General features: G+C 35.0%; 1 protein-coding gene across 1 annotated transcript in view; it reads right to left on the bottom strand.

The window, feature by feature from the left end:
* LOC113803391 (prominin-1-A) overlaps positions 1–15,000 on the bottom strand; it is a 64,645-nt gene that overhangs the window by 9,488 nt on the left and 40,157 nt on the right. The window contains exons 3-9 of the mRNA XM_070144880.1: positions 10,320–10,528; positions 9,041–9,228; positions 3,473–3,568; positions 1,809–1,882; positions 1,111–1,239; positions 702–837; positions 343–513 (exon numbers count right to left, since the gene is read on the bottom strand). Of these exons, the coding sequence (XP_070000981.1) occupies positions 343–513; positions 702–837; positions 1,111–1,239; positions 1,809–1,882; positions 3,473–3,568; positions 9,041–9,228; positions 10,320–10,528 (1,003 nt within the window). The remainder of the gene's footprint in view (positions 1–342; positions 514–701; positions 838–1,110; positions 1,240–1,808; positions 1,883–3,472; positions 3,569–9,040; positions 9,229–10,319; positions 10,529–15,000) is intronic.

The following is a 15,000-nucleotide window of genomic DNA, read 5'->3' as shown; positions in this document are numbered from 1 at the left end:
TCTGAGTGTTTAAGATATAAGGAATCAAGATTTAGTTATTAAGAGGTGAGCCTAAGTCAGAGTCGAAATTCAGTCCTCGCAACATTTACGTCAAAGAGAACGTGTGTCAGTTGAGAGATAAAGGCGGTGCCAGGGATTACCGCAAACCAGTCACCGTTTAAATAAAAATCTAAAGCTAGGTTTTATTAAAGAGACAAGTTCAAATGATTTCCATACATCATCATAATAAACAGTTTTATTAGCATCGACCGACCTAATGACCGCTACAACTGAAAAGCAACGAATGCTGCGACTGCCAGGGGAGAGTTAGTGAAAACGGGCGAGCAGCGGCCGTAGACTTACCGAGGCCGGTGTACCACCTGAAGGTCTCGTGCTTCTGCAACATGGCGGCTGCCTCGTCGACCCGCCAGGTCATGTCTCGCGTGCGCACCTCCAGGTCGAAGGCCACGTCGTCGAGGCCCCGCACGCGCGAGTACACGTGGGCGCGGAAGGTGCGGACTGCGCGCTTCACGTCTGGGAAAAGACAGAAAATATTATTGTGGCATTAACATCAACTAATAAACATTCCATTTACAAATTTACAATGCATTATTTTATTTTATTTTTCATTTATAGAGTGAATTATACAACATATGTCAAAAAGATTTAAAAAAAAAACAAAAAATCTGAACAAAGAAAAGACTATGCCAAGGTCCACTTACCGTCCCGTGTACGGCGCGTCATCGACTCTATATAATTCGGAATGTTCTCGAACTCATACCTCGCGTGCCTCGCCGTCTCCGTCAGGTTGTGGCTCTCCACGGCCGAGAGGAGACGCAGCTGCTCCGAGAAGGAGAACTGCGAGGCGGGAGCGTTAGCGTCGTCGTTGTAATCATCAGCATTAATAGCGATGCTTTTGTTTTAGGATTATTACTATCGTTATCATTACTATGACCATCTTCAACATCGTTTCGAAGCATTAGTACTGGTAATAGCACTACCAGAGTTATAATATTACAGTAATTATTATAACTATTTCTCAGTTACACAAGAGCTCCCTCGGAGTGCTCTCTCGTATTAAATGCGCCAATGCCACCCTAGGAACCGAGAACAAAAAATCGCGGAACTCACGCTATCGAAGCGAGCGTCCAGGTCAAGGCCTCGGTAGTCCAGGGAGTTGCACAGATCCGCGTCCTCGGGCGTGCAACGTGCAACAAATCTCTGTATATCTCCCGCTAGCTCGACAAGGCGGCCTCTTAACTGCAAAGAAGAAGAGGAGAGGAGTGAGAAATGTCAAAAGAGAAGGATTAGCGATGGGATGTTTTTTTTCCCTATTCCCCCTTTTCTTTCATGCTCTTCGGAAATATTCTCGAGGGAGAATTTCTGTTCTTTCGTTCCTTCTGAATGAATTTCTATTTAACAATTTTCGGACAAAATATATGACAAATTAATATATTACATGTACTTTCGATCAAGGGGGTTCGCGACCTCCTGACTACTTTGCTGTGTGTGTGTGTGTGTATGTGAGAGAAGGAGAGGGGGGGGAGTTGGTAATATTGTGTGTAAGAGGAGTTAGGGAGCATGCTAAACAATGGCCATAACACAATACTATCAACTCTTAAGCGGATATCCATTTCATAAGAGTCACTTATCCTCCACACCGTTTACGTGCGAACTTGAGGAAGAAAGAAAGAAAGAAAAATGGTCGAGAGCTCCTCCAATGGGTCGTCGTAGACATCAAACTTTCATAAGTATACATGCACGTCACATACATGTACGTTTCGAGCATGTACACCGTATACACGTACATATTAATCTCTAAATCTCACCTCTTCTGCCCGAGCCGCCGCCTGCGACCTTGCTTCTTCCAGCGACCGCATGCGACCGGCGATGCTGCGTAAACCTGCAAGAGATAAAACAAAATGAGGTAATTTCATTTGCCTTAGATTTTTTTTTCTATTCCTGATTGCATGTATGTATGTGCGTGTTTGTGTTCGTGCGTGTGTGTTTGTGTGTGTGTGTTTGTGTGCGCGTGTGTGTGTGTGTATAAATGTGCGTGTTGTGTGTGTGCATTCAAACACTGGATTTGACAACATAGATATGAATGAAAAATGCATTTGGTATTATTGTTTTCTATAAATTTATTACTTTCTCCATTCCCTTAATTTCTGCTGTTTTGAATTTCTTCCTTTTATACGTCATTTCATTTGTTCTGCGATATTTTCTTTACCAAATATTTGTTCTATGCTATTTCAATTGTTACTTTTTATTTCACTTGTATTACGTCATCTCCATTGTTATTTCCTTTGGTCTTTGTTATTCCCTTTCGTATTCTATTGGGTCCCTGAAATTTACATGCTTCCTTGCTCTTTCACAGGCGAGGCCACTTAAGAATTCCTGCCTGGATTGCTTGGTCTCTGAGAACATTCGTAGAACACGTGCTTGAGAACTGGTCTTTCCATGAACTCACAATTGTCTTTTTTTTCTCATATCGTTACTTTCTTTCTTTATCCTCCATTTCCTCTTCCTCCTCCTAAAAATCCTCCTCATCATCATCATCATCTTTCTCATCTTCATCATTATCTCCTTCATCTTTCTCCTCCTCCTCTTTTTTTAAATCTCTCCTTGCCCTCCTATTCCTTTTTTTCTTCTTCCATTTTCCTTTCTTTTTCCCAATTTATGAATAATATGCTAAACTTCGAGCTTCAGATGAAACGACGGAGTGGGAAATATCTCCCCAATAGACATCAGAGCTGCCGTCAGAATCACTTCCCAGCGACGGCTAATATTGGGGAGAAAAGTTTAATAACATGCGACTGTTGTTTGTATAACGGGGTTCAGAGAGAAAGGGTTTGGAAGGCAAGAGGTAGGGAGGGGAAGGAAGGGAGAGAAAGAGAGGGGGAGGGAGGGATTAGGAGAGGGAGAGAGAGAGAGGAGGGGAGGGAGGGAGCGAGGGAGAGAAGAGAGAGAGAGAGAGAGAGAGAGAGAGAGAGAGAGAGAGAGAGAGAGAGAGAGAGAGAGAGAGAGAGAGGCGGGGAGGGAGGGGAGGGAAAGAGAGAGAGAGAGAGAGAGAGGAAGTGAGACAGAGGGAGGGAAGGAGAAAGATAAATAGATATAGATAGATAGATAGAGAGAGAGAGCCAAAGGCAAACTAACATGCATACAGACAACAGACAAGCAGACATACTGACAGACAGAAAGACGGAAATACATATAAACAGACAGACAAAGAGACAGATAGACAGACAGACAGAAAAAAGTCACAAAGACAAACAGACAGAGAAAAAAGAGAGGGGAGCTAGGAAGGGAAACACTTTCGCACAATTATGGTTATATTATGTATTTTTTCTGGAGTTTTTATTGCTACTAAGGACATATTTCACCGAATATTATCGACAAAACTAGTTATGATCACATGAATATTTTGAGGCAAAAATAGTCCAGATTAAGTGAGCTATAGCCAACTAGACTGTCCATACAAAAAGATACCCACTGCTGCTTATGTGCAGGAGGGAGTCCAGAGCCACCTCGATTTGCGCCTCCGCTGCCAACTCCCTCTGAAGCGGCCTCCCCAGCAGGTACTCCACGTCTGAAATATTATGCCATTGTAAGAAGCTGTGTTTTATTTCCCTTATCACTTGGTATTTCTTTTAGTCTGTTATTTCGTAATATAATATAGACTATAGTATAATGGTTTCACCCTGTATAACCTGTAAAAAAAAAAATAGATGGGTATTGTGGGTTGATGAAATTTGAATAATTACATTATAACACAAGAGGAATATTTACATACACTGAGAATGAGCTAGCTAGTCAGATATCATTTACAAATGTTATGGTAATAACTACTGTAATTACCTATGCCGCACCGTAATATGAATCTATTTTGATAACTAGCACAGATGTATCTCTCCATTATCTCAACAAGATCTCGTCACATTAAAAAATCTACAGGAAACTATCCATTCATGGCAATACACGTTTTGCACCATACTACCCTTTCGCTGAGAACCCTTTCACCTGATTCCCCTCTCTAAGGCCCGTACTTTTAAAACCTTCACCAGTGCTGGCGTTCGCCTGGCGAAGCTACGCCAGGCGACCTCTGAGGCTCGATCCGGAATTTTGTACTATTAAAATCATGTCTGGCGAACGTTCGCCAGGGCTGGCGAAAGATCATATTGGAACAGCCTGGCGAAGCAAAGGCGAGAGCTGTTTGAATACCATTTTCTTGCTTTCAAATTATAAACTAGTAACATATTTACGTATGATATGATATAGGAATCACATTGAAATTCTAAAATATCTTAAAATCATAATCTATTATGAAATAACGTATATACGTATTTTTTTCAAGACCTTCGATGTTCCAGTCGAGAGCTCAAGACATCAGCTGTATTCCTACCCCCCTACCCCCACCTCCACCCCCACCCCCGAGATGACTTATTTAGATTTAGGTTGTTGTTATTTTGGTTGTAAGGATAATGTTCTTTTCACAAACGTTACCAGAAGTGTTTTGATGGCGGCATGTTTACTTTTGGCTATAGAAACATAGCTGTAGTGCTCCACCGCCCTATAATGAGGCGTGTCTAATGATACCCTTGTAGGCCTACAGTTCAATATCTTATATCAGTTAGGAATAGTAAAATAGTATTTTTTAAACTCTTTTGTTAAAGTATAAAGTTATTTTTTGTATAAAAGTATAAAGTTGATATACTAGAGTATAAAGTACTTTTAAAACCTTTCGCCAATGATGGCGTTCGCCTGGCGAAGCTTCGCCAGGCGAACATCTGAGTGAGGGAGGCCTTACTTTTAAAACCAAGGCAGGTGTTCGCCAGGCCTGGCGAATGAAAGGGATCGCCAGGCGCTAACATCTTGGATTCCTGCTTAATCTAGCGCTTCGGCGAATGAAAAAAGAAAAAAAAAAAAAAACGCGAGAAACACAAATTTGTTACATCTGCAGTGTTATATAAGCTTATAAGTAAATATATATAGTTGGCACATAGCAGGGATTTTTTTATATTATATTACCTTACCGTACCTTACTTATATCATATATATTACTTTACCTAACATAATCTAAGCTTAATTATTAACCTCGGGAGAAGACGATAATATATCCGCAATAGCCTCACTTTATACAAAGGAGTTAAAAATTTATAATTTTACTATACCTAACCGATATAAAATAGTTAACTATTGGGTTACAAGGGTTAGGTTAGGTTAGACACGCCTCATTATAGAGCGGTGGAGCACTACAGCCATATTTCTATAGCCCGTAGTAAACATGCCATCGTCAAAACACTTTTGGTAACATTTGTGAAAGGAAAATTATCCTTACAACCAAAATAACAACCTAAATCTAAATAAGTCATCTCGGGGGTGGGGGTAGGGGGGTAGGAATACAGCTGATGTCTTGAGCTCGACTGGAATATCGAAGGTCTTGAAAAAAAACTACGTATATACGTTATTTCATAATAAATTATGATTTTAAGATATTTTAGAATTACAATGTGATTCCTATATCATATCATACGTAAATATGTTACTAGTTTATAATTTGAAAGCAAGAAAATGGCATTTAAACACGGGAAAGGGAGGGCTCTCGCGACTTTGCTTTGCCAGGCTGTTCCAATACGATCGTTCGCCAGCCCTGGCGAAAGTTCGCCTGGCGAACTTTTTATGGTACGAAATTCCCGTTATACTGTAACAAGGTTAACTTTATGGCCCGTACTTTTAAAACCTTTTGCTAGTTCTGGCGAAAGGTTTCGCCGGGCGATCGGGAATTTCGTACCATAAAAAGTTCGCCAGGCGAACTTTCGCCAGGGCTGGCGAACGATCGTATTGGAACAGCCTGGCGAAGCAAAGCCGCGAGAGCCCTCCCTTTCCCGTGTTTAAATGCCATTTTCTTGCTTTCAAATTATAAACTAGTAACATATTTACGTATGATATGATATAGGAATCACATTGAAATTCTAAAATATCTTAAAATCATAATCTATTATGAAATAACGTATATACGTATTTTTTTCAAGACCTTCGATGTTCCAGTCGAGAGCTCAAGACATCAGCTGTATTCCTACCCCCCTACCCCCACCTCCACCCCCACCCCCGAGATGACTTATTTAAATTTAGGTTGTTATTTTGGTTGTAAGGATAATGTTCTTTTCACAAACGTTACCAGAAGTGTTTTGATGGCGGCATGTTTACTTTTGGCTATAGAAACATAGCTGTAGTGCTCCACCGCCCTATAATGAGGCGTGTCTAATGATACCCTTGTAGGCCTACAGTTCAATATCTTATATCAGTTAGGAATAGTAAAATAGTATTTTTTAAACTCTTTTGTTAAAGTATAAAGTTATTTTTTGTATAAAAGTATAAAGTTGATATACTAGAGTATAAAATACTTTTAAAACCTTTCGCAAATGATGGCGTTCGTCTGGCGAAGTTTCGCCAGGCGAACATCTGAGTGAGGGAGGCCTTACTTTTAAAACCAAGGAAGGTGTTCGCCAGGCCTGGCGAACGAAAGGGATCGCCAGGCGCTAACATCTTGGATTCCTGCTTAATCTAGCGCTTCGGCGAATGAAAAAAAAAAAAAAATAACGCGAGAAACACAAATTTGTTACATCTGCAGTGTTATATAAACATATGAGTAAATATATATAGTTGGAACATAGCAGGGATTTTTTTTTATTATATTACCTTACCGTACCTTCCTTATATCATATATATTACTTTACCTAACATAATCTAAGCTTAATTATTAACCTCGGGAGAAGACGATAATATTATATCCGTAATAGCCTCACTTTATACAAAGGAGTTAAAAATTAATAATTTTACTATACCTAGCCGATATAAAATAGTTAACTGTTGGGTTACAAGGGTTAGTTTGGTTAGACACGCCTCATTATAGAGCGGTGGAGCACTACAGCCATATTTCTATAGCCCGTAGTAAACATGCCATCGTCAAAACACTTTTGGTAACATTTGTGAAAGGAAAATTATCCTTACAACCAAAATAACAACCTAAATCTAAATAAGTCATCTCGGGGGTGGGGGTAGGGGGGTAGGAATACAGCTGATGTCTTGAGCTCGACTGGAATATCGAAGGTCTTGAAAAAAAAACTACGTATATACGTTATTTCATAATAAATTATGATTTTAAGATATTTTAGAATTACAATGTGATTCCTATATCATATCATACGTAAATATGTTACTAGTTTATAATTTGAAAGCAAGAAAATGGTATTCAAACACGGGAAAGGGAGGGCTCTCGCGACTTTGCTTTGCCAGGCTGTTCCAATACGATCGTTCGCCAGCCCTGGCGAAAGTTCGCCTGGCGAACTTTTTATGGTACGAAATTCCCGTTATACTATAACAAGGTTAACTTTATGGCCCGTACTTTTAAAACCTTTTGCTAGTTCTGGCGAAAGGTTTCGCCGGGCGATCGGGAATTTCGTACCATTAAAAGTTCGCCAGGCGAACTTTCGCCAGGGCTGGCGAACGATCGTATTGGAACAGCCTGGCGAAGCAAAGCCGCGAGAGCCCTCCCTTTCCCGTGTTTAAATACCATTTTCTTGCTTTCAAATTATAAATTAGTAACATATTTACGTATGATATGATGTAGGAATCACATTGTAATTCTAAAATATCTTAAAATCATAATTTATTATGAAATAACGTATATACGTAGTTTTTTCAAGACCTTCGATGTTCCAGTCGAGCTCAAGACATCAGCTGTATTCCTACCCCCCTACCCCTACCCCCCACCCCCGAGATGACTTATTTAGATTTAGGTTGTTGTTTTGGTTGTAAAGATAATTTTCCTTTCACAAATGTTACCAAAAGTGTTTTGACGATGGCATGTTTACTACGGGCTATAGGAATATGGCTGTAGTGCTCCACCGCTCTATAATGAGGCGTGTTTAACCAAACTAACCCTTGTAACCCAACAGTTAACTATTTTATATCGGTTAGGTATAGTAAAATTATTTTATTTTTAACTCCTTTGTATAAAGTGAGGCTATTGCGGATATATTATCGTCTTCTCCCGAGGTTAATAATTAAGCTTAGATTATGTTAGGTAAAGTAATATATGATATAAGTAAGGTACGGTAAGGTAATATAAAAAAAAAAAAAAAAATCCCTGCTATGTGCCAACTATATATATTTACTTATATGTTTATATAACACACTGCAGATGTAACAAATTTGTGTTTCTCGCGTTTTTTTCATTCGCCGAAGCGCCTGGCGATCCCTTTCGTTCGCCAGGCCTGGCGAACACCTTCCTTGGTTTTAAAAGTAAGGCCTCCCTCACTCAGACGTTCGCCTGGCGAACGCCAGCATTGGCGAAAGGTTTTAAAAGTACTTTATACTCTAGTATATCAACTTTATACTTTTATACAAAAAATAACTTTATACTTTAACAAAAGAGTTTAAAAATTACTATTTTACTATTCCTAACTGATATGAGATATTGAACTGTAGGCCTACAAGGGTATCATTAAAGACGCCTCATTACAGGGCGGTGGAGCAGTACAGCTGTTTCTATAGCCAGAAGTAAACATGCCAACATCAAGACACTTCTGGTAACGTTTGTGAAAAGAACATTATCCTTACAACCAAAAAAACAACAACCTAAATCTAAATAAGTCATCTCGGGGGTGGGGGTAGGGGTAGGGGGGTAGAAATACAGCTGATGTCTTGAGCTCTCGACAGGAACATCGAAGGTCTTGAATAAAATACGTATATACGTTATTTCATAATTTATTATGATTTTAAGATATTTTAGAATTTCAATGTGATTCCTACATTATATCATACTCAAATATGTTACTAATTATAATTTGGAAGCAAGAAAATGGTATTCAAACAGCTCTCGCCTTTGCTTCGCCAGGCTGTTCCAATATGATCTTTCGCCAGCCCTGGCGAAAGATCAGGGCATGATTTTAATAGTACGAAATTCCGGATCGCCCGGCGAAACCTTTCGCCAGCACTGGCGAAAGGTTTTAAAAGTACGGGCCTAAGGCTTATCGCCACCTGACTTCCAATGCCCTACCGTCAAGGTCACCATAGATCGCGTCGACCGTTTGTTCTAAGGAGTTGCTGACGAGGAACCGGAGCTGCATCTTGGTGTTCCTCAAGAAGGTGTCGAGATCTTGGACGTTGTTCTGCACGCTCGCCCTCGCCTCCGAGACGGCGCTGCTGAGGCGCTCGTTGCTCACGACGGCCACCACCACGCCCAGCCTGCGGAGGAGGGCGGGGTGACGGTCGGAAGAAGATTTGGGTTTTCTCTTTATTATGTGATTAGAATTTCCTGTATTTGTGTGCTGTATGGGCATAGCAAAAATAATTATGATTATGGATATCATATGGAAACATAACGAAATGGTAAAATATCTTGTCATTTTAGTATAAAAAAAAATTAGCAAATGCAGTACTGTACAGAGAATCTGCTGATTATACATAAGACATATCCTGTTCATTATCATTCGTTAATCTTATCATCATAATAGCTGTAGTTGCTACGTTGTTCTCAGTCACATCGGCAATTGCACTAATTAGAGGGTTACTTTTATTATCATCAACTATTACAGTTATTATTATTTTCATTTTATATGACAAGGAAGATCATTATAATCATCACTATTTTATAATCATTACACTAATTGTTATTATGATAACGATAATATTATCATGATTTATCGTTGTTGTTATTATGATTTCCTGTATCATTTTCATCATTATAGTGGCAGTACGGGTAACTGGCGGGAATTCTGTCAGTAGGACAGTAATATGGTTATTGTTATTATGGTTCGTAGTCAGGCCTAATTCTCTTGATTATCTTTGTTCTCACTATAGTTAGAATCATTATTGTTGTTTTTATTATCGAACTTTGATCATCACTATTATCCGATGTGCAAAATTGATAGTAGTAGTGGCAGCTCTCATATTTTAATTTAGTAGTTTTAAACATTTAAGATTAAAAATGAGGCGTCTTGGATTTTTTTAGATTATGTATATCAGAGGGAACACCCTACAACACTTATAAATAAATCACTAAATGAATAAAGATACATACAGCTAAACTGATATATACAAGAATAAATTAATAGAATGACACGCATACGAATAAACAGATACACACATTACATACATACATACATACGTATATACATACATACATACATACATACATACATACATACATACATACATACATACATACATACATACATGCATACATTCATACACACACACATATACAAACAGACGAACAAACTGACATAAAAAGGAATAAAATAAAGCCAACATCAAACGAGTGGACAGCCACTCACGAGACGAAGAGGGCGCACGTGGCGAGCGACGTGGTGAGGGACCTTCTCTGGCAGTTGAAGCAGTCGTCGTGGTGGTGTTGCGTCTTCTTGCCCCCGCAGCGCCCGCACATCCTACAGCAGCACACTATCATCCCTATGAGAGGCACGCCCGCCGCCAGCGATAAGCCCACGCCCATGAACGCGATGAAACCGGGCTCGGCTTGCAGAGACTGTGGGTTGTGGAGTGGTATAAGCGGTGTGGTGAGGTCTGAGTTGTCATGATTATAGCGTTAAGATTGTGGTGACGAGAGCATAGGTTATGAGCCCATGAGTGCATAGGAAAATATGAAGGGACGATGATAATAAGAAAAAATAAATAAAAAAAAATCATAAGAAAATAAAGAGGCACAATACTAAGAAGAATTAATAAATAAACAATAACAAAACGACATCGCCATCATCTCCACTTCGGATTTCCCGCGGACGAGGTCTCAAGAATACAACGAAACGTGTTATTCTGGTCGTGTGTCATTTCAACTTGAGGGTTTTGAATAAACATTTCTTCTCGATGTGTTAGTGCATATTCATTCTTTTATGAACTATTAACATTGTATCATTATCCTTATCCTTATTATTATCATCATTATTTTAATCACTTGTTGAGCATCCATTCGTGATAGCGGTCTCCACCTGCTGACCGTCCCAGCCCTTGCGAGGGAGATGGTGACGTAAGACTAGATCACTATGTTGTTGTTTTTTATTACCCCCGCCAAGAGGTCATGTTTTTGGTAGTGGTGGTTAGTTTGTCCGTTTGTTTGTTTCGTTGGTTAGCGGGATAATTCAAAAGGGTAAAAGATTTTTATGATTATTTTTATCAGAGGTGTGTCTTAGACCAGCTTCGATGCCGTAAAATTTTGGTGGTGATCCGGATTCACTGGCGTTGCGAGATAGGGACGATTTCAACTTTTTTTTGGCAATTAAATTATTATCATTATTATCATTATCAATATAATAATCAATGTAATTCTTCGAGAGTGATCATGCGCTCTCTGAGTGCTTCCAGTTATCATTGTTATTATAATTACTAGTGTTACCATTATTATAATTCTAATCGTTATCATTATTGCTATCATTAATGCCATTATTGTTATAATTACTCTTATGTAATGCGCTCTCTGAGTGCTTCTACTCATCATTATGATTACTACTACTATTACCATTATTATCATTATAATAGTTATCATTATTGCTTTTACCATTATTAGCATTATCGTTATTATCATTACTTTTATCATTATTGGTATCATAATTATCATTGTACTATTGTAGCAGTAGAATCATTATTATTATCAATGTTGTTGTTGTTGTTTTTCCTGTTTTTGTAACCGCAATCATTTATATTACTATTAGCATCGTTATCATTATTATCACTATTGTTATTATTATCATCATTATTACTTTTATCATTATTGTCATTATATTGCTTTTATCATTATTGCTATCATTATTATTATCATCATCATAATCGTTATTACTATCAACATTATCATCATTATTACCTTCGCCAAAGAGGTTGTGGTCTTGGCACCTTTGGTTAGTAGTTTGATTAGTTGGTTAGCGAAATAACTCAAAAAGTCATTAACAGATTTGTATGAAAATCTTATCATAAGCGTGTCTCAGACCGGATCAGACCGGATCTAGGAATCATTTAAAGGATTGCATCAGTTCATATCATTTTTATCATTACCTTTATTACTTCCGTCGAGGAGGTCACGCTTACGGACGTCAGAAGCGTACTTGAGAAAGAAGTGATTTTAATGAAATTCTTCAACTGTGAATATTTTTATTGTATCAGTGACCCTACTGCCTTGGCGTCATTGTCATCTTTATTATTACTATTACTTTTATCACTATTATAATTGTTGTTTTTATTATCATTGTGATATTTCTATTATCGTTAATGTTATTGTTATTATCATCATTATGTATATTATTATCATCCTTAACTTATTTTTATTATTAATATCATCATTATTTTTATCATTATTTCCTCCGCAATAATAATTACCATTACAATAATAATTATCATCATCATGTATACCATCATCATCATCATTATTATCATCCTTTTTTATTTTCATTATTACTATTATCATTATCATTATCATCATTACCTCCACCCAGGAGGTTATGTTTTTGGTAGCGTTAATTTATTAGTTTGTTTGTTTGTTTCTTAGGTTGTTCCGCCAAAGAGGTGATTTTGATGTAATTCTTCAAGTGCGAATAGTTCTTATAGCATTAGTGGTCCTATTCCCTCAGAGGAAGTATTCGCTGTCTGAGCGCTTCTAACTACCACTACTATTATCATTATTATTATTATTATTTTTACTATTATTACTATTATTACTATAATCATTATTATTATTATCATTATTATTATCATCATTATTATTATTATCATCATTATTATTGTTACTCTTATCATTAGTATTACCATTATGGTCGCTATTAGTATTATCATCGCTAATATCATCATAATTAACATTTTGTTATCATTATTCTTAGCATTGCTATTATTATCATTGTTCTTATCATTATCATTATCATTATCATTATTATTATTATCATTATTATCATTATTATTATCATTGTTACAATTATTACCATTGTTATTGTTATCATTATCATTATTATCATTGCTGCTATCATTATTGTTATTACTATTATTACCATTATTATTATTATCATTATTATTATTATCATTATTATCATCACTTGTTGTTGTAGTTATTATTATCATTATTGTCATTACTATTATTATTATAATTATCATTATTATTATTATTATTATCCTTATCATCACTACTATTATTGTTATTATGATTGTTATTATTATTATCATCATCATTATCATTATCATCTTTATTATTATTACTGTTACTATTATTATTATCATCATTATTATCAATATTACCATTATTATTATTATTATCATTATCATTAGTGTTACTACTACTATTGTTATTACAATTATTATTATCATTATCATTATATTATTATTACCATTGTTATCATTATTGTCATCATCAATATCATTGTTATTATCAATATTACTATTATTATCATTCTCGTTATTATTCTCATTATCATTATTATTAACGCAATTATTATAATGATTATTATCGTTATTATTACTATTATCATTGTTATTGATATTGTTATTACTATTTCATCATTGTTTTCAATATTTCCATAATCATTCTGTTATTGTTATCATTATCATTATTATTATCATTATTACTTTCATTACCCAAAAATAATCAAATTTATTATTTTTATTGTGATTACCTTTACAATTACTATCATTACTGTTATCATTATTATCATTATCATTGGCATCATCATCATCATCATTGATATTGTTATTATTATTATCCTTACTATTGTTATTGTTTTTATTATTATTGTTATTCTTATTATCATTGTTATCATTGTTTTTATTATTAGCATTATTAGCACTATCATATTACTATTGTAATTATTATTATTACTATTATTATCATTATTAGCATTATCTTTTATTATCACTATCATCATTTTAACTATTGTTATTATTATCATTAGTAGTAGTGGTCCTACTACTACTATTCTTATTATCATTATTGTTAGTATCATAATTATCATTAACATTATTATTATCGTTATTATTATCCTTATTATTATTATTACTATTATTATTATTATTATTATTATTATTATTATTATTATTGTTATCATTATTATTATCAATATTGTTATTATCATCATTATCATTATTATTGTTATTATCATTAATATTATCATTATTATTATTATTACTGATATTATTATTATCATTATTATTATTATCATTATTATCATTATTGTTATTATTATAATTATCATCATTATTGTTATTATTAATACTGCCATTATCATTATTACTTTTCCTATTATTACCATCGCTTTTGTTATCATTAATATCATTATTATTATCGTTATTGTTATTATCATCATCATTATCATTATTGTTATTACTATAATTATTATTACTATTATTATTATGATTATCATTATTATTATTATCATTATTATTATTATCATTATTATTATTATTATTATTATTATTATTATTATTATTATTATGATTATTATTATTATTATTATTATTATTATTATTATTATTATTATTATAATTATTATTTTTTTTTATTACTATTAATCTTTATAATCATCATCACCATCATCATCATTGCTATCATTATGATTTTTATTACCGTTATCATTACTATTGTTTTCATGTTTATTGTTATCATTACCATCATTATTATCATCAATATTAGTGCTAATATTATTATTGTTGTTTTTATCATTACCTTTATTATTAGCATCATTATGATCATTGTTACTGTTGTTATAATCATCATCAATATCGTTATTCTTATCCTTACTATTACTAGTAGCAGTAGTAGAATCATTATTGTTTTTATCATTATCAGTATACTTAATATCATTATTACTATTATTATCATGAATATCATCATTAATATTCATCATTATCATTATTGTTCTCATTATCATTTATTTTGATATCATTGTTATTATCATTAGCGTCACTATCACTAGTCTTAATATTATTTCCATTAGAATCATCATCATCATTACCTATACCATTATCGTCATC

This window comes from Penaeus vannamei, chromosome 3 (assembly GCF_042767895.1).
Source record: "Penaeus vannamei isolate JL-2024 chromosome 3, ASM4276789v1, whole genome shotgun sequence".
Taxonomy (NCBI): Eukaryota; Metazoa; Arthropoda; class Malacostraca; order Decapoda; family Penaeidae; genus Penaeus; species Penaeus vannamei.
The sequence above is the reverse complement of the archived record's forward strand: the minus strand, read 5'-3'. Positions and strand labels throughout refer to the sequence as shown.